The sequence below is a fragment of the Thermobia domestica genome, chromosome 8 (assembly GCF_964235325.1).
Source record: "Thermobia domestica chromosome 8, izTheDome1.hap1.1, whole genome shotgun sequence".
NCBI classification, from domain to species: domain Eukaryota; kingdom Metazoa; phylum Arthropoda; class Insecta; order Zygentoma; family Lepismatidae; genus Thermobia; species Thermobia domestica.
In genome coordinates, this window is record NC_137461.1 from 242,543,653 (window position 1) to 242,563,260 (window position 19,608).

General features: G+C 36.3%; 2 protein-coding genes across 2 annotated transcripts in view; both read left to right on the forward strand.

Annotated features, from left to right (window-relative positions):
- LOC145691978 (protein takeout-like) overlaps window positions 1–7,867 on the forward strand; it is a 55,043-nt gene extending 47,176 nt beyond the window's left edge. Inside the window, exons 5-6 of the mRNA XM_081767276.1 lie at window positions 659–811; window positions 7,713–7,867. Coding sequence (XP_081623402.1) covers window positions 659–811; window positions 7,713–7,867 — 308 coding nt within the window. The remainder of the gene's footprint in view (window positions 1–658; window positions 812–7,712) is intronic.
- Window positions 7,868–11,537: 3,670 nt separating this feature from the next.
- LOC145691979 (protein takeout-like) overlaps window positions 11,538–19,608 on the forward strand; it is a 66,529-nt gene continuing 58,458 nt past the window's right edge. The window contains exon 1 of the mRNA XM_081767278.1: window positions 11,538–11,649. Within this exon, the coding sequence (XP_081623404.1) occupies window positions 11,586–11,649 (64 nt within the window). The 5' untranslated portion in view covers window positions 11,538–11,585. The remainder of the gene's footprint in view (window positions 11,650–19,608) is intronic.

Sequence of the window (19,608 nt, forward strand, 5' to 3'; positions counted from 1 at the left end):
TTGTTTCTAATAAAATGATTCTCGGTATTTTTTGATCATACCTTATATTTAGTTGAACGTCTAAATTAAAGGAGGCGGAAGGTTAATAAAAATGAATGGATATAAAAGACGCAGTGGAATATGGAGAAAAACGGGAGAATATTGAGAGAAGACACAGACTCAGTGTTATCTACCATAAACTCACATGGTCTGGGAACAAAATAGGGCCTTGTCCATGGGCGCCCGAAGAAAATTTTCTAGGGAGGCTCAAATCCCAGGTTGCTATATTACCTTTGGTATTTTATCTGTATTAAGAAACTCCTAAGAAATTTAATACATTTTCGTGATCTAGGGGACACGGGACCCACCCTGCCCTCCCCTTCGGGCGCCCATGGCCCTGTCGTATACATGATGTACCCAGGGGCGGGTGATAGATTGCTCAACGGTGGCGCGTGGGCCTAGGTTCGATTCCAGCTCGGCCAAGTGGGATTTGCGGTGCATAAACATCGTGTGAGTGTTGTTTCTCAGAATTCTCCTATTTACTTTCACTTTCATAATTCCAATATTATCATGCATCTTATCATCATCGTCTTTTTAGCCTCGGTTAATTATCGTCTATTTTTATGGCTTGGATATGGCAGATATCTTAGTATTAAGTCAGCTATTTCTATTCTTACAGAAAATTGTGATGGCCATTGCGTTTTGAAATTCGAGAAAATTACCAAAGAGGATGGTTTAACATATTGGGATCTGAAACATGTGCACATAGCAATGCACACACGAATGATGTATATTAACCTCGAAAATCTATTTAACGGGGATAAAACACTAGGTAAGTACAAATTCCTTTTTCTTTATTTTTCCCTATTTAGCATAACATCAATATATTCAGTGGTTGGACCCTATATGGTTCATAGAATGGAAATGAGAGGGTACTTCATGTGCATGGTCATTTGATTCTAAGAATACAATTACAATTGTAAACACTTCTCACATTTTGTAGCTTTCTGAGTAAAAAGTTTATGTGCAAGAAGTAGCACTGAAAATATGTTTGAGCAGGGTGTTTCTATATATTTTTATTGTGTTTTGGACTTTATAGGCTGCAGTTATAATAGTACTTTCTGTCCTATATCCACATCTTAACATTACTTGAATTAAATTGATCCATTAGAATTTCTGTTTACTAATCATTAGCCTGTACATGATATTGAGTGACTGAATGATTGATTGGGAGATTAAAGATTGATGTCAGCAGTGAGATGTGAATCACTGAGATCTTCATCACTTTGTTTCCGAGAACGTAAAGCTCGATTACTGTAAACCTTAACACTATTACTTAGCTGACACGCTTTATTGTTACCCTTGACCAAAATCAATGTTGTGGAAAGGAACTTAATAGTGATTTGAAAGAGGCTATTGAAATTTGAGCTAGAAGTTATAGTTTTCGAAACTATATTCAAACTGAGCCATTTGCAAAATTTCCTAAAGAAAGTAAATTGATTTCCTAAAATTTTGTAAAACAAAGTAGCACTAAATTAACATGTACGTTAACATGTTTGGCATCACGTGGGAAAATAGTTTTGTATAAGGACGTCGATATTTGCGACAAATGAAAGATAGAGAATTACTTTATGCAGTGTTTAGTTTACCTCCAACAGTACGTTGTAGTTTGCAAGCACTAGCGGACCCAGAATTATCGTAAGAGGGACGGGGATCATCAAGAAGATGACACATAGGACTGAGGTGTGGACAAGACATTTTACATCTCAAGCTGATTGTTTTAAAACTTGAATTTCATTCCCATATTAAGGTGGGCGGAATGGAGAAGGAAACATCCTCTCCTTGGCCAGAGAACTTACATATCTATTGAGGTACTAATGTGAAGAATGAGTGCAGAATGTATACTACTGATAGTTATGAGAGACTATTGGCAGAAAAATGCAAGGAATAGTCTAACAAAAGTTTAAAGTTTATAATAATTACATATGTGCATCGCGTTGGTAGGTACGGCGGTCCGAATTATATATATAAGAGGGGAGCAACTGGATTGTGCACACTCTAGATCCCAAATTGCGCACAAATCTCTGTTGGCCTTTTTGAAGACAGATTTTTGTCCAACGTTGCCAAAATGGTAGCTTTAAAATCTGTACGCAGGGTCTCCTTCAGACTAGGATAGAAACAGAAGCTAGAAGTAAAATACAAATTATATTGATGATTAACTAAATATAACAGTAATTACAATAAGCCAAGATACCCCCAAAACAAAGTTTTTATATTTACAATCCACATGTTAAAATTTTCTTGGTTGCAATTTTAATTCTACAATGTTTAGAAATTTATTCTTCTTGTCTCATACTCTGAACATGTATCGCCTTTGAGCATCTCATACTGCTTCAATATGAAGTTATGTCTCTTCAAATCTTCCTTTAGAAATGTAATCCTCCCTGTCTCATACTCTGAATATGTATCACCTTTAAGCATCTCATACTGCTTCAATATGAAGTTATGTCTCTTCAAATCTTTCTTTAGAAATTTAATCCTCCCTGTCTCATACTCTGAACATGTATCGCCTTTGAGCATCTCATACTGCTTCAATATGAAGTTATGTCTCTTAAAATCTTCCTTTAGAAATGTAATCCTCCCTGTCTCATACTCTGAATATGTATCACCTTTAAGCATCTCATACTGCTTCAATATGAAGTTATGTCTCTTCAAATCTTCCTTTAGAAATGTAATCCTCCCTGTCTCATACTCTGAATATGTATCACCTTTAAGCATCTCATACTGCTTCAATATGAAGTTATGTCTCTTCAAATCTTTCTTTAGAAATTTAATCCTCCCTGTCTCATACTCTGAACATGTATCGCCTTTAAGCATCTCATACTGCTTCAATATGAAGTTATGTCTCTTCAAATCTTCCTTTAGAAATGTAATCCTCCCTGTCTCATACTCTGAATATGTATCACCTTTAAGCATCTCATACTGCTTCAATATGAAGTTATGTCTCTTCAAATCTTCCTTTAGAAATGTAATCCTCCCTGTCTCATACTCTGAATATGTATCACCTTTAAGCATCTCATACTGCTTCAATATGAAGTTATGTCTCTTCAAATCTTTCTTTAGAAATTTAATCCTCCCTGTCTCATACTCTGAACATGTATCGCCTTTGAGCATCTCATACTGCTTCAATATGAAGTTATGTCTCTTCAAATCTTCCTTTAGAAATGTAATCCTCCCTGTCTCATACTCTGAATATGTATCTCCTTTAAGCATCTCATACTGCTTCAATATGAAGTTATGTCTCTTCAAATCTTTCTTTAGAAATTTAATCCTCCCTGTCTCATACTCTGAACATGTATCGCCTTTGAGCATCTCATACTGCTTCAATATGAAGTTATGTCTCTTCATATCTTCCTTTCTTTGTGTATTGGTATCCGTTTTCGCAATTGATCTTATATCTACAACAAAGATGAAACCAGCTGATACATATCTAGACCTGGTGAACACAATTGTTCGTTGCAATATTTATGAAATGCTTCAGCCCCATTGTACGTACCTAATTTTTCTCGCACAAGTTAGGACGATAATTTTAGCTTTATTTACAAATAGAAACGTTTCTCCATCATGACTGAACTCATCTTGTCTTTCAACCATTTGCTCAACAGCCTCTGTAATACTATATTTCTCGGACAAACAGTACGTAGCTTCTCTACACCTCTTCATATCCTTATGTGTTAATGCCTCTGCATTTTCCAAATCAGATAGCTCAGTCCTAATAATTTCATTCGACCTTTCGTTTGGGTATTCCACTGCTCTCTTCTCACAAACTTCTCACACACACGGTATATTTAAACATAACAGAATAGAAAATATTTTCCATCTGACAACATTGCTAATTCTTTTTGTGCCCAATCCTGTACATTATAACAGCTTGTCAACAGCTTATCAGATAAAAGTAATTAAACCAGAAAAGTGGGCGCAATTTCATTGCAGTCCTATAACAACAACGGTGAATTCGTACACTGAAAGAAGGTGGTCTAAAGGTGGATACGCATAGTGGGATACGGATACAGATTGGTCTGAAAGTTCGTGGACCACTGGATGGGTGAAATCCATGTGATTTGAATTATAGCATAGGCAAAAAAAGATGGAGGTGCGGCAAGAGTTGAAAATTGCTCACTACGATGTATTTCTGCCGATATCAAAGGTAAGAGAGTAAGCCAACCGTAACGCATGTCGTTCTAAACTTTTAGCTCGTAGAAGTACGGGAACGCTGGTAACCAGGGAAAATGACCATATGTGAGCAACTGGAAATACGAGTGTGGTATGTAGGTAATTTGAGGGTTAAATTTGTAGGTTTACATGTTAAATTACATTTTATATATATTATAACATGTAAAAGTATTACCCAAGATAGATGCTTCTTAGAAAAGACACTGATATTAATAGACAATCATTGTGAATCCACTGCTGGTTTAAGATCTTTTAATTCTTATTTCACAAGAGGTCCTTCGCTGCTAAGCGGTTAGCGTCGCGTATTTGGCATGGGAGACCCGGGTTTGATTAACGGTGAGAGTTCCTATGGCTCGGATTCCACGTTAATCAGTAGGTCCACGTCTCATATAGCCTCGTTGCTCAACGGGACGTTCAACTCAACTCTTTTTTTCACAACCTTATTCAGACAATCCTCTTCCATGTTATTTTGCAGTATTTCTTGATTTCGTGACATCACATTATCAAGATGTTTTCTAATTTCTTGTTGTCTGTTTTCTCCATCGATCGTAATTGCTTCTTGAAATATGTCTGGGGCATTGTCACTTCAATGACTTAATTTTCATCATGATATTCGTTATTCCTATCACTGTTTGACCAATGGGGTCCTTTCCTATCTTTGTGGATGATTTCTACATACACCAATCCATACTTAAGTTTGTAGTCTGGAGATGGTAAATGTCTAATATTGTTATCGTCCACGTCTCTTAATCCATATAGCAAGACAGAAAGAATACGTTCTTTGAAAATTTTACGGTTCATGTTTGTTTGTATGTTTCCTTTTTCTGTATGTTTCCAACTTTTGTATCTTTCCTTTTTTAACTTTCAATATGAAATTGTTCCTTCCGAATGCGCTCCAACCTGTGTTTGTTAATGTTTTTTTACTACTCCACTTGATTACTCTTGCCACTGTGCAAGATAGACTTGATATTTATTTCTAATTCTGCGTTTGCAAATTCCATTCTTAACCTGTTCGAAAAAGATTTTTGTTGAATATCTCTTACGTCTTTTCATATTCATTTTCAACCCTACTGCCTTTCCCCTCGAACTGCCAAATCTTATATGTCTTTGGTCTTCTTTGCATAGAGAACGATATCATCAGTGAAACTAAAGTAGGTCAGATGTTTCTCTTTATATTTATTCCTTCCTTCTCCCACTTCAGAGATCAAAACACATACTGAAGTTCATTTGTGAAAAATTCTGGGAGGAATACCATCATGTGATATACCTCCCTCTATATCCATATAATCTTTCTATAGTCAAACGATTGGATATTTGCAGTAACCTGTTTATACATTATCTATAGCTTTATATTAGCATTTTTGACACTAATTGCTTTAACAGTGTGAATAACCATCGAAGTTTTCACGAAATCGAAACTTTTATCATAACCCATGATGCAGAACATGAGCGTAATTCATATTTGTTTGGCCATTTTCTCAGTTTCCTCTCACTTGAATTAATTTGGTGTAACAGTTCTAAATGCAGTCTGTTTTCTTAATTTGGATATGTTCAAATGTATTTAATAAGGGCGTCAATACTTTAGAAAACATAATGTAAATATCAAGAAAACATTTATAGATCACTAGGCCGTAGATACGATTTTTGGTCATTCAGCATATGATCATGGCACTTCAGCATATGAGCAAAACCGTTTCTCAGTCCCAAACGAAAATCACTGAATATTATTTTTATATACGTTCCTGTAACTCTAGAAGCTTTCTGATATTCAGATGTGAGGTTTATGTCAAGCTATTCCTGTGGTGAACCTATCTACAATATTTCAGCCTTCAAGTACTTATCTTCGGTTTGACTTATTCTAGTCTGTTTGCCTCGTTCTTCCACTTGAGTGCCCCCATGTAGAATTTTGAGGTATTTTCTTTGGAAAGTATTTATAACCTTCCCAAGTTCTTCGAATTCTATTAAGTGATTTCTATGTTTGTCTCGTTTGTCATATACGAAATTTCATTTAGACTTTTGGTTTGTATCATTTTGACTTATTCTAACATTGGAATCTCCCATGATAATATTTATGTGGGAGATTTTCTATGTTATTCTACACTCTAATTTCTTAGTCTCTAATCTTATGCACCTCCTCTCCTGAATGGCGTGTCGTGGGAGCCTAAAAAATGGTGTCTGATATCTAATGAAAGGGAGACACTAAGAATCAATTAAGGCCGAATCTACCACCAAATATCTTACCCGTTCATCTCAGTTGTATAAACTGGAACTGGTGAAACTTACAGGTTTAATTAATCACATGGGACAGGGAGCGCAATTACTAACAAGTTTGCCCTGTACGGTAATTTTCTAAATAGCTACCAACTTCTTTCACCAATTACAACCGGTTAAGCCATTTCTTTAATCTCCGGAGTCTAATTGTGACTGTACAATGCAATATTCAGAATCACATTCTTGAAGAGGGACCCAAGAATACTTATAGACAACGTTGCTCTTTAAAACTGACTATTGATAAAATGCGAACTTGACATCATGTGCAAGAGGGCTACAAAAGATCAACTGGGACATCATCCGATTGAGCGAAACAAGAATAAAAGGAGATAAACTAACCAAAGTGAAGCATTTTCCCCTATCCTAATACAGATAATTGGAATATGGCAAGTCTAGGTATGTTAGATTTCTTAGCAACGAAAAACTGAGCAGTAACGTCCAGGAGATATTATATCTAGTCGAGTAGTGGGTTCGTTATCAATATCTCCTGTAAATGTCGAAGTACTCGAAAAATATTTTCTGACTTAGGCTACAGTTCCGAAACCAAACGACACAATAACGGAAATACAACTTGATGCATAATCCTATATATTTTGGGTTAAATTATTTAGGTTCCTGCAAAATCAGCTGAGTTTAAAATATCTTTCAAGGGCAGATGGTCGGTGCAAATAGGAAACTTAAAAAAATGAACTAGTGTTGTTCATGTATGTTAAAATCGAAAGTAATGCCATAGCTGATCATAATAATAGTTACTTGTAAAGCAAACATTTGCAGGATTAGTACAGCCAGACAAGACGAACAGGGTTCGGAAAAAACATTCCATAGGTGTTTTATTTCAAATGCATATCCACAATTTGGTCTTGAAACGTTTTACCTAAAACCATTGGTTTCTTCTTTTCATATGTCTTCTTGTGTCTATGTATAGAAAACCTCTGCACTTACCAAAACTTAGGTTCAATAACTAGCCTTCGAGGAGCCTCGAAGCATTTCGTTCTACGGTAAAGCTGTAAGTGTTTGCACAAGGAGTAACCATTATTTTACTGAACATTGGCATAATTTCCGATTTGTAATAGTATTTTACAACCTACTAAGCATTACTGTAGGTATGTAGGTATACAAGAAACTCATCTTTGATTAATTTTTTCTGTTAAACACTAATGAAAGTGTAGCAATTGAAAGTCGCCATATTTATGTTAGTAATATTCTTTCCTGTTTCTTTCGTTTTCCAGGTGATACAATGAATACTTTCCTGAATGAGAATTGGAGAGACATATTGAACGAATTAAAACCTTCTCTGGAGAGGTCACTTGCTGAAATATTCCACAAAATTGTTCAAAATTTTATTATTTTAATACCATACAGTAAATTGTTTCCAACTGAATAAACCAAAACTAATATTACCTAAGGTGTATCTGACAAGTGAGAAGAAATATTATAATAAAAGACTTCTTCCTAAAGTATATACTGTATTGATTTATCTATCTATTTATTTATTTCATTTTCAACTGCGTGTTTTGTAACGTGATAACTTGTAAATCACTTTATAGGTAGCACAAAAGACACAGAAAGAAGACAACAGCCAAGCTGTTCGTTGATGTATGATGCCGTAGAGTGCCTATCAATTGTAAGAAGCACGAGAGATAATCACACACAAAGGAAAACAGCCAATCAAAGCTCGTAGATTTATGACATCATAGCTTGCTTATCAATTCTAAGTTACACGAGAGGTATCGTACGACTCAAATACGAAAACACAAATTAATGTTGTTCGTTGATTATAAAGACAATTCCTGAATCTATAGTTCATTCAAGGAACGTTCAGTACCTCATGTAAACAAATACACGTGGTGGTTGTTTCATTTTATTGGTTAAAGAGCCTTGCCGCATCCATGCGGCAGAAGAAAATAGTCCGTTGTCAAGTAAGCTGTTTTTCAATGTTTTTGTTGCTTATAAGGCTCATTACCAGAAATACAATTTACTTACAATGAAATAACAGAAACAACACTATATCTAAGGACTAAATTGAATTAATGCAATAAAAGAGAATACGCATGCGTAGAAACTGGGTTTGGCCCACCTTATGCGCGAATCACAGTTTACAATATGGCTGCGTGCGGGGAATATGCAAAACGCCGACAGGGTGCAAGCACGTGCTTCTCGAAAGAAGCGGTGACCGATAGCCAATCATCCGATGACTGGCGGAGTAATACCATTCTACAATGTTTACATCAGGATCAGAAGGTTCGTTGAATGAACTTTAGGGAAATTTGCTAGCTTCACGTTGGCAATGTCGAAAATTGACTTTTAAAAGCAAGATGATGAAATCTAGAGATATACGCCTAGTTAGGTTGGGTTTCAGGTCGAATTTTATGATCGTGATTTCTAACTACACTCTCTTCAGTTCCGTTTGAAGTTACCCGCTTTTTGAGATCGTAGCAAATGACTCACGCCTCTCAAAGCAGTGGTGTGATTTTAATTTTCAAAGAGATTGGTTTACCAAAACTCTCTATATATTTACTCTGCCTGTCCGCGTATCCATCAGTCTAGGAGGCAGAAAATCTAAAAAATTACTTAAATGAATCATCATCTATTTTAGCCAGGATGTAAAGAAACAAAGGTTAGAAATCGATCTCGTTAGTGGACCCATCCAACTCCATTATAGTTAGAAATCAACTGGTTTTGATTTTAATATCGATCACTATAGAGTAGAAACTATAATAGACAGCCAGAAAAGATTTCCTGCAGTAGAGTAAGCGTCCCAAGAATATATTCCCTATCTACCCTTAACTCTATACTAAAACCAAAAGTCATAGAAATCCGTAGAAGCAACTACCGGTTTTAATATTGATATACATAAGGTAGGTATAAGTAAATACGCCATGTTAAGGGTGTTTGATATTTTTATGGCCTTAATTTTCATGAAACACAAAGAACAAGACATGTGCTTTGCAGAGTAACCTTTTCGGGTGTAAAAGAAAATGTGGCAATGATGCGACTCACTTCTATTTTGTACCCAAGGTAAAAGAAAAAAGTGGTGTATTTACAATGTGGTGTATTTACCAACATGTGCAGGTAATTCCGCCAAAAGTAGAATACTACTAAAAATCTCCATAGTTGAAATGAAGCTCCAAACTGAAAAGTTTTAGTCCATAAGAAGATAAACAACAGTGTCACTGTACAGTGACTTATAAAAAACTATACCGATATTACATAGAACATGTGGGACAAATGAAAACATCTTTGTCTTCTGCAGTCAGTTCTGCACAAGCCCTGGCGTATTTCCCTACACCATGTTTGGTATTGATTTAGTCGCCATGCAGTCAAAAATACTGATATTACATTTACAAAACAATGTGTTCCTAGACGGACACAAAATAAGGCGTACATTGCTATAAGAATCGGCAATGTTCTGAGTTAGCAAAGTACTAATAACGGATTCTTACTTCTATTGAAATAATGACGTCTTTCCAGGGAACATTCCCGAACACTTGGCGTATTTAGCTGCACTGTCGTGTGTACCTCCAGTTACCTTATAGCAAAAACGATAAGACATAGCGAAAAGCATTTTTCTGGAACATAGATGCATCAGCATCGCAAACATCGAGGATTTAAACAGCATCGGAAAGATTACTGGTCATCTCAGCGACAACGAAAATTATGGGTTCGACGAACATCGGTCATTTTCGATGATAATTTAAATCTATCTATCTATCTATCTATCTATCTATCTATCTATCTATATATATATATATATATATATATATATATATATATATATATATATACTCCTCCCCCAAGTTGCGGGGCTGAATTTGGTTTTAAATGGGATCGGAACTGTCACTGTTCATCTCAGCGACCTCATCTATGCTGAAAATTTAATCGAGATTGGTCGAAAAGTTCAAGAAATTACGAGTCACAAACGTAGTCACTTTCAATTTTATAACATAAATTACATTTTGCAATTTTTTTTAATAAGAAAAATTAAGAGCTACTCGCGTACTTTTTCATTTTAGTGAGTCTTTGAAGCATTTCTTCACAGGATCATTTCCCGACGGGAGAACATTGAACGTATTTTACGGATATACATATTTAACATTGAACTGTATGTCCACGTCTCACATAGTCTCGGTGGTGAAAAAAGAAAACTGAACTTCAAAGAAGTAAATGAAATGAAATCTTTTAACTTAACATTCCATTAGTAATGCCCGTTAGGATAAAGGAGTCAAAGATTAAGGCAAGTGAATGATGATGGGAGAATCAGTGGAATGAAAAAGTGGGAGGAAACTGGTGTACTCCGAGAAAACGCACGGAAACGTTGTTGTCCACCACCACAAATTTACTTGGCTGGATATTGAACCAGGAACCCCACGCACCAGAGATAAGCACTCAATCACTGAGCCACCGTGCCACCTTCAGAAGAACTGTTACATTCGCAAGTATAGTAAAGCTATTCTTTAAAATAGAGAGCTGAAATATAAGTCGCTGTTTTGTCCCTTCCTGTAAAAAATTGCAGGTGTTTTTCTAATGATTTGTTACGCGTCTTTCTTATTTTGTTATTGTAATCACTAGTGCAGCAAGTAAATGTACGCAGACATACACTATTGTAATTGTACTTTTATGACTCAAAGTTACACAGTCATCGCGTTCCATGTATTAATTACAAGGATGTGTGCTTGATGTGTTCTTTTTAACAAAAAAGTACTGGAATTACCTATGACTTAATGGAAGATGTTATTATCTAACAAATCCTGATCATCAAATGGTAGTTATAAGAAAGAAGACATGTGGACCAATTAAGCAGACAAGCTTTGTTTTCTTTTTCTAAGTTCTTCCTTGCTTTGTATTCATGATTTAAATAAATTACTGTATAACAATTTCTTGACAAGAAGTCATGACAAGAAAGAAATATGTTACAAGGCATGTGTTTATATTATTTTCTATCAAAGGAAAAAAAACAGAAAAGAAGACAATTGTCCTCTGAAGGTCAATGTTTACGTAAACTGGAAGCGGAATATTATTTAACCTTTGGACAATAAATTTCCCAGCGTAGTACGCTGAGCATGAGACCCATCTCAGGTTTCATCAACCAAACAGGCTGAAAAATGACACAAAAACATCTTCTAGCGTTTAGTGTATTACTTAGTGTTTCATGGGGTATGAAAATACGTAAGTATTAAATTTAAACTATTCTTAATTAAAAGTCATAAGTATTTGTTTTTTATATATCTTATAACGTTTCTTCTTAGCTTCTATACTACATGAGGCATGGACGAAAGCTTTATAATGGGATTGAAACCACATATATCTCGCATCGGAAATTGAAGTTGGGTCTTTCTTGCGCGCGGTCATGTATTAAGTATGCAGATAGAGGGCGTCTAAGGGGGTTAAATCAGACCTGCGATCATCTTTAACCTCCCTGAATCTTTCAGTTGTTTCTTGGTAGGAATATAGAAAGCATGGGCGCCCACAGAGGGGGCAAGAGGGGCAATTGCCCCTCCCTGGATTTTCGAAAAAGGTTAACATTTATAGGCTCTCCTGGTGACAATAGTATACTTTTAAAATCAACATTCACTAAATGATTAGAGTAACAAAATTTAGTCTAATACATCCCCAAGATTTTAATCTACTTCTCTCCCCCATGTGATGTTTCATATTTTTCCAGTAATAATTATATTCAGCCTGATGCTGCATGCAATGCTAAGTATTTTGAATGATGGTATCCGTCAGTTGAGTTGAAAAGATAATTTCGCTCTTTGTTGTTTCTTTTGCTAACGTGGTGCTGACAGCAATGAAGTTATGTATTGTTGGGTTTCATTCTAGCAAATGTGTGTGTGTGTGTGTCTTGACCCCCCCCCTTGGAAAATATCCTGCGGGCGCCCATGATAGAAACGTAACCTGTAGTTAACACGCCCAGAAACTGATCTCAGCCCTTCTGCTTTAGTGTTTCGGCTACAGGTATGTTGTTTATGTGTGTGTGTCTTTAACGTATAGTCACATTTAAAGAAACTAGAACACCCACCCACGAAATTTCTTGAAATATCTTTTCTTCAGCAACTAAAACTGTCCTTCTTACACCTCTAGTGGATTTTGAGAGCGTCTTTGATGCATATGATCCAGGGTTTGATTCCCGATAAGAGAACATTGAAAACTTTGGATGCATTACGATGGTTCGGATTCCACCTTACAATTTAGGTTCACGTTGCATAATAGCCTCGGTGCTGAAAAGAGACTCGAGACTTCAATAACTAAACAAACAAACAAGCAAACTTATTCAAAGCCAAAGCATTGAATCTTTTAGCATTTTTGTGAAACCAGAGAATAAGATTGTAGCATTTTCAAGTTGTTTATCTTTAAATACAAGAGTCCTTCATTACATTCTCCAACTTTTTCTTCTTCTTCGTGTTATATGTTCTGACTTTATGATTGGTCCAAAGTAGGCAAAAGATAAGCCTTGTTAGCAGTGAACACGGAATCCTTTGGTGCGATGTCGGAAGTGTTAAGGATTGTCAACAGCATGGTCTCTCGTACTGGGGAAAACGCATGTTGCGATGATTTCTTTCACGCTTATAAGTGAAGAAAACGTGAAATATACCGTGAAGAAATACAGTGCATCACAAGTTATTCTGAACACAAAACAACATGTAGCTGCCGGTTCCTAACACTTCCGACTTCCCACCGAAGCATTGGATGTCCATTGTTGTCAAGGCTTACCTCCTGATTAGTTTGGATCCTCCTTGAAATCTGGGTATATCAGAGAAATCTATTGAGAGCATACCTGAATATTACACCCTGTAGGAATACCCGATACACCTATTGAAAATTGATGAAATATGCACTGTTGTATTGTGTATGCGTGGCTTCCTTTATACTGATAATAACCACCATCCACAGTTTCTGGAATTCGAAATAGGGACTATTGAAATTTGGCGTTGTCGCGATTATATAACTCTGAAACTATACACTTTTCGCCGTAAGTCCATATGAACTTTTTTCTTTTCTTTTGATGTGAAGAATCACCTCTTACAGTTGGTTGGTATAGTTCATTAACACCCTATATACGAAACCAACGTTATATGTTACGATGTGTTTGCAGTGTGAAAGTTCCATCAATAGAACGAAGAAAAATTAGAAACCAACCTGAAATAAGACAAGGATTATATTTTTCTTTTTAAGTACATGAAAAAGTTTCAAGTAGGGTCTAAGACTTTAGAAGAAAGTAAAGGAGAAATTTCATTAACACTTTTGCAAGTGATATTCTGCAAATTTACATTACCATAGAAAAATAAATGAAAAACATGCTGTAGTAATAAGAAAGAAGTGCGAATGTATGTCGTTTGAAATTTTGTGTACAGCCTATAACCAGCACAAAATAAATAGCAGTATAATTATTACGTGTGTATGTTTAAAACATATATGATTTTAGTGCATCCTATGAATGGTCAACTAATATGATATTTTCAAACATATGTAAGTGGTATACTCATTCGTAACCAAATACAGCAAAGAGAAGTTTGGTTATCTATGTTTGGAATTTATTAGATGATGATAGGCACAAGGTATTACTATAACAGGCCATATTATCTAGTTATTAATAAACATCGAATTGTTCCAATGTACTAAAAGGAAAATTAATAAATAGAAATTTTTACAAGATACTGACGAGGGATTCAGGGCACAAGAAACTCAAGTTTAATTACCAGAATTATGAGGAAAAGAGACATTAAACTGTGTACGGTAGGTTAAAATACAGGAAAAAGTTATCGTTACGAAGGACACTAGGAATGTTTTGAGATGTGGAAAACTGGAAGACAGGAAGTGAATTTTTTTTCCGTTGAAAGAGACTCCCCTCCTTCGCAAGTCAACTTAACCAGTTTCGTAACAATCATGTCACTTGTTATTAAGAGCACTATTGCCAAGTCGCTGCATTTGTTGTTAGTTGAGCTTCAGCCATGGAGTTGGAAAGTAGGGATTTTTGTGTAATGGTTTTTGTACGACCAAAAAATGTTGTTTAAATCACAGTTGTTTGATCGTTTGTCTGCTGCATTTGGGGACAGTGTATCATCACGTGCAATAGTTTTTCGGTAGTATGCTGAATTCAAATGGAGCCGGGCATCGTTCAATAATGATTGGCGCAGTGGTAGGCTGTCCACAGCTGTCACTTGAGAAAACATTGATGCTGTGGAGATGATGATCAGGAAAGATGCGCGTGTGACCTACAGTGACATTGAGTGTGCCCTTGGTATTAGTTCGCTGAGTGTTTCAAACATTTTACACAAACACCAGCGTGTAAGGAAGATTTCATCTCGATGGGTGCCCCACAACTTGACAGATGCTCAGAAGCAAACTCGTGTCGAATGGTGTCAAGATATGCTCCAGTAATATAACAATGGTGATTCTAGGAGGGTGTCAGACATAGTTACTGGTAACGAAACATAGATAAATGAATTTGATTCCGAAACAAAGCGCCAATCATCTGTGTGGTTGTTTTCTGGCGAAGAGGCACCCATGAAACTCAAAAGATCAAGAAATGTTGGAAAGAAAATGATGGCAACATTTGCTCAGCAAGTGGATATATGGCCACAATTCCTTTGGACAATCAACAAACAGTTACAGCGAGATGGTACATAGATGTGTCTTCCAGAAGTATTCCTGAAAATCCAGGAGAGACGACCAAGAACTGGAATGCGAGGGATCATGGTGCACCATGACAGCGCATTTGCTCACTCAACGAACATGACAATTGAATTAATTGAAGACAGTCGTGTCAAACTTCTTAAGCACCCACCCTACAGTCCTTACCTGCCACAATGTGACTTTTTCTTGTTCCCTACGATGAAGGATAAGCTTCGTGGACGTAGATTTCTTTCCCATGAAGATGCTGTCACTGTTAGCACAGAGCAGTTAAGTGTAATGCCTGAAGAAGACTGGCGCCAATGCTACCAGAATTGGTTCAGAAGTATGAGACTGTATGGAGTGTCATGGAGAATACTTTTAAGAAATGTAAAAACTATAATAAAGTTCTGCATACCCAGACAGCCTTGTCACAAAACTTTCCTAGTGTCCCTCGTATTCCTACATTATAGGATTTATTTACAATAACTCAACATGAATTTTTTAAGACCTGACAGGAGCTTCAGATTGACATCTTAAAGATGAAGTATATCTAACACGCCATGGCCAAAAAAGTGGTCTTGATTCCTTTATGCACTGAACGGGCTATATGTCTCTTATTGCATACTGGCAACGCTTACTATGAAGAACAAGAACACGAACACGAGCACTTGTTAGCACTTTATCTTCTAAAGAGCGACTACCTTCCTTAACCCACTGACGCAGACTTACGACCAAGTTCCCTATTTTATAAAAGAGCAAAAGACAGACTTAAGAAAATTTTCCATTTCACCTCCCTTCGTACCGTTGACCCCTCTTTAAAATGCTAGTACATATGTATATGGGTTATCACTATGTACTTTAATTACTCATTAATAGATGCCACTACTTCGCTGCATTTTCCTATTAGTAGATTATAAAACGCAAGGTTCAGTATGTCTTTTTCTGTTACTTAAATCAGTTAACATCCCAATGAACTGAATGAAACCAATTTAAGTTCCTGAAAAGACCCAATGGGTTAACCAATTGACGCAGATTTACGGAAAAAAAATTATTTTCAATGAGAATAAAGTTCCACTCTCTACTCTACTCTGGAAGAGCTACGATAATTTTGTTCCGTCGCTTTCCCGCGCGAATTCAAATATTACTACGTTCTTGCATTGGATTTACCAGGCTAGCCGTTCACTGTACATATTTCAGCACACTTCCCATGAATATTCCTAAAGTTTCCAGTAAATGATAATAAAATATAACTTGACTTTTTCTAAAATATTTTTTAAATATATACTGCCGGAACGCTTTTTAATTACTACAACAATACGTATCCTATGATGTGTTCACGGTATACGAAACGCAAGGAACGGAAAGCCTTTTTACAACTTACAACACCCTTTTTACAGAATCCAGGTTCTTCTGAACAACTCTTATTAACGGAAACCAATAGGCCGTACAGTAGTATAAATTAACGTAGCATTTTTGCCTCATCTCAGAAACAAAATTTGAGAATGGCCTTATCTCAGAATAAAAGAGAAGTAGAATGGTATTAAAAATCATATGGGAAACTAGGTGATGTCAAAGAGATCTTTGAACTGAAGGAGTAGACTTCATTAAATGATATTTACACATAATAAGTCACGCAACACTAATGTTTGGAATCAAAGAAAAAGTTACATTAAAGCTTGAAACTAGGTAAGGGAAAGAAGAAAACACATTTGTTGGTTTCAAATCTTGAACACAAGTAACTCTAGTATTTGTCTGATTCATCTGAAGAAGAGTTCTACTGAACACATTCTTTCTGGCCTGGCTCACTAATTGCGTCTAAAGACTCTGGGCAGCCTCTTCCAGTGGACTATATAGATTGGTATGTAGTGTCACTAAGCACCCATCCGCTGCTCTTAGGTACAAATGGAAGCATTGAATCCAAATTCATGGCAGCTTTCCACATATGAGTAACGTAGCTACACCGGAGAATATTTTGCTCCAAAATAGATCTCGATGAAGAAATAATCCTGTCAGCTTCTTTTATCTTCTAGAATTATTTACGTTTCCCCAAATCTCTTCCATGCAAATGTAAAAAAAAATGAAATGTTTCCCTTTTACGTCTCACGATTATGTCGGTTAGGCTAAAGGAGACGGTGATGAGAAATGAAGGAAATGGTGGAATGAAGAAAGAGGTAGGAAATGGGAAAACACCGAGAAAACTCACGAGCACGGTGTTCGTTCACCACAAAAAACACACGGCGCAAACTGAGATCGAACCAGAGGTGAACGCTCAGCCACCGAGCCATCGCTGAGCCACCGCGCTCCTATTGTGGTCTTCTTGGCATTAAATAACGAGTTTCAGGTTCACGGAAATCTATTTCGTTCTTGTTTCCCAGTTTATGCACTGTCTTCTGTGCATTCAGAGTTCATCTTTTTGAACTATGTTGTAACGTTATTTCTTCTGCTAAGGGTTCAGTGAAAGTCAAGATCAGAGCTCAATTTACCGCGCAATGCCTGCAATCCTCTATAGTGAAAGTGGAGCCGCTAAGCAACACAAACTGTAAATAGCTATTGCATTCTTTGTAACATTTTTCACGGGCACACTTCTTCAACGTTTGGCTTTATTCCAATTATCGTTTAACGAAAATCAATAATTATTAAAGAATTGCAATTAATCGGCCCCGGCCCGGCCCGGCCCGGCCCAAAGAAATAACAGAGTCGGCCCGCCCAAGCCCAGCCTGCGGGCCGGGCCGGGCTTCGGGTTGAGTCCAGCCTGTGCAGGTCTCTACACTGCATACACATCAATATGTAGTTTACGAAATCTTCAGTAGAATTAGTGCCGTGTCGTGGAAAATCAGCGCTTGGCGCGAGACTATACGACGGCACCCCCGTATACATGAGTGAGGTCGACAGACCAGCCGCGAAAGTTGAGAAAATTTTGAAAAGTAAACCCTGCTTTTCCTTGATTTTGAGCACTTTTCATTACTTTTTTCTTTTCATTTTATATATGTGCACATGTGCACATGTGTTTCATTCCTCTGTTTTTCTTTCCTTCTTTTCTTTTCTTTTTCCCTCCCGAATTTTGCGCTTCTTACTTCGGTGCCCGGGGCCGTCGCCCTGCTTGCCCCTCCTTCGTCACCTACAATAGCAATCTTTCACTTATATACTACTATTATATTGGTAAATTCTATATCAATCTCTAACCCAGGAGGGATAACTGTTCCTCCCTGATCCCTCTAAATGACGCCCTCTGAATCTCACCCTTTAACTGAATTATTTTTAATTAAAGAAAGGTGTGTTTACTTTAACAACTGTAAAACGCATTTACGTCTGTCACTTCCGATGCGAGAAATGGGATTTAGGCGCTCTATTTCAAATAATGCAAGAACTGTACATTTTCAAGAACTGAAGTCTGCTGACATCAGAAATCATATGGAATGATCGAAAGATCTTCCCTATCTTTCCTTTCCTATCTCAATCTGTGCTAGTGCCACCTACTAATATATAATATAGGGCGAGAGTATAGTACCTACTAAAATACAAACCTTTCTTCAACAGTTGACAATTTAATGTTCTACCAAACTCGGTCATAGCGTTAAGAAATACAGGTTTTATTGACTATTTGGTATTCTATCTTAGATGTTACATATTTAGTATTTATATAGACTGGGTCTGCGTCGTTTATATATATATATATATATATATATATATATATATATATATTGAGAGATCGGATTTTGTCTGCACGTGCACGGAAAGAAAGCAAATAATTGGGTGAAGTAATTTCTACATTTTGTGACTGAAATTTTTTGAGTTTCTCCGGGGGGGAATGAATTTTCTTCGGGGGGGAGATTCCCCCCGGGCTACCCCCTGAATTCAACCCTGTTTGTTTGTGTTATATTTTAACACAATCGTTTAAACACATAGGTGTGTCGTTGAAATAACACAACGATTTTTCACAGTGTACCCTTATATCGCATTTATTTGTCAATGTCTAAGGATACTATTTTGTTCCTAATTATCTTTGGCTTTAGTTTTCATTTTGAAATTCGTCAAAGTGGACTTAACAAAGTTTAACATATCAGTCTTCAAATAACAAGACCACTAATAATAATAATAATAATAATAATAATAATAATAATAATAATAATAATAATAATAATAATAATAATAATAATAATAATAATAATAAAGCATTTAATATTGTGGACTTGGCAACAATGCTTTCAACTGAAATTCGGCCTAATACTTTGACCCTCTGTATTAACAATCCCTGAGGGAAATAATACAAATGTAAAGAACAAATCTGATTTATTTACATTCTTACATCTGTTGTTAAAATATTAAAACTAATATTCATGTTGTTTAGTCCTTGCCTATCTAAAACGGAAGCGTGTACATGCAAATAGAGAAGGTGTGGCATTCTTATGTAAGGACAGCATGGCATCTCTCCTGATTTGACACCGACATACACGGCATATCCTCATATAAAGGTAAGCTTTTGTTTTAAGATGGCTTTCTGTCTTATAAGAT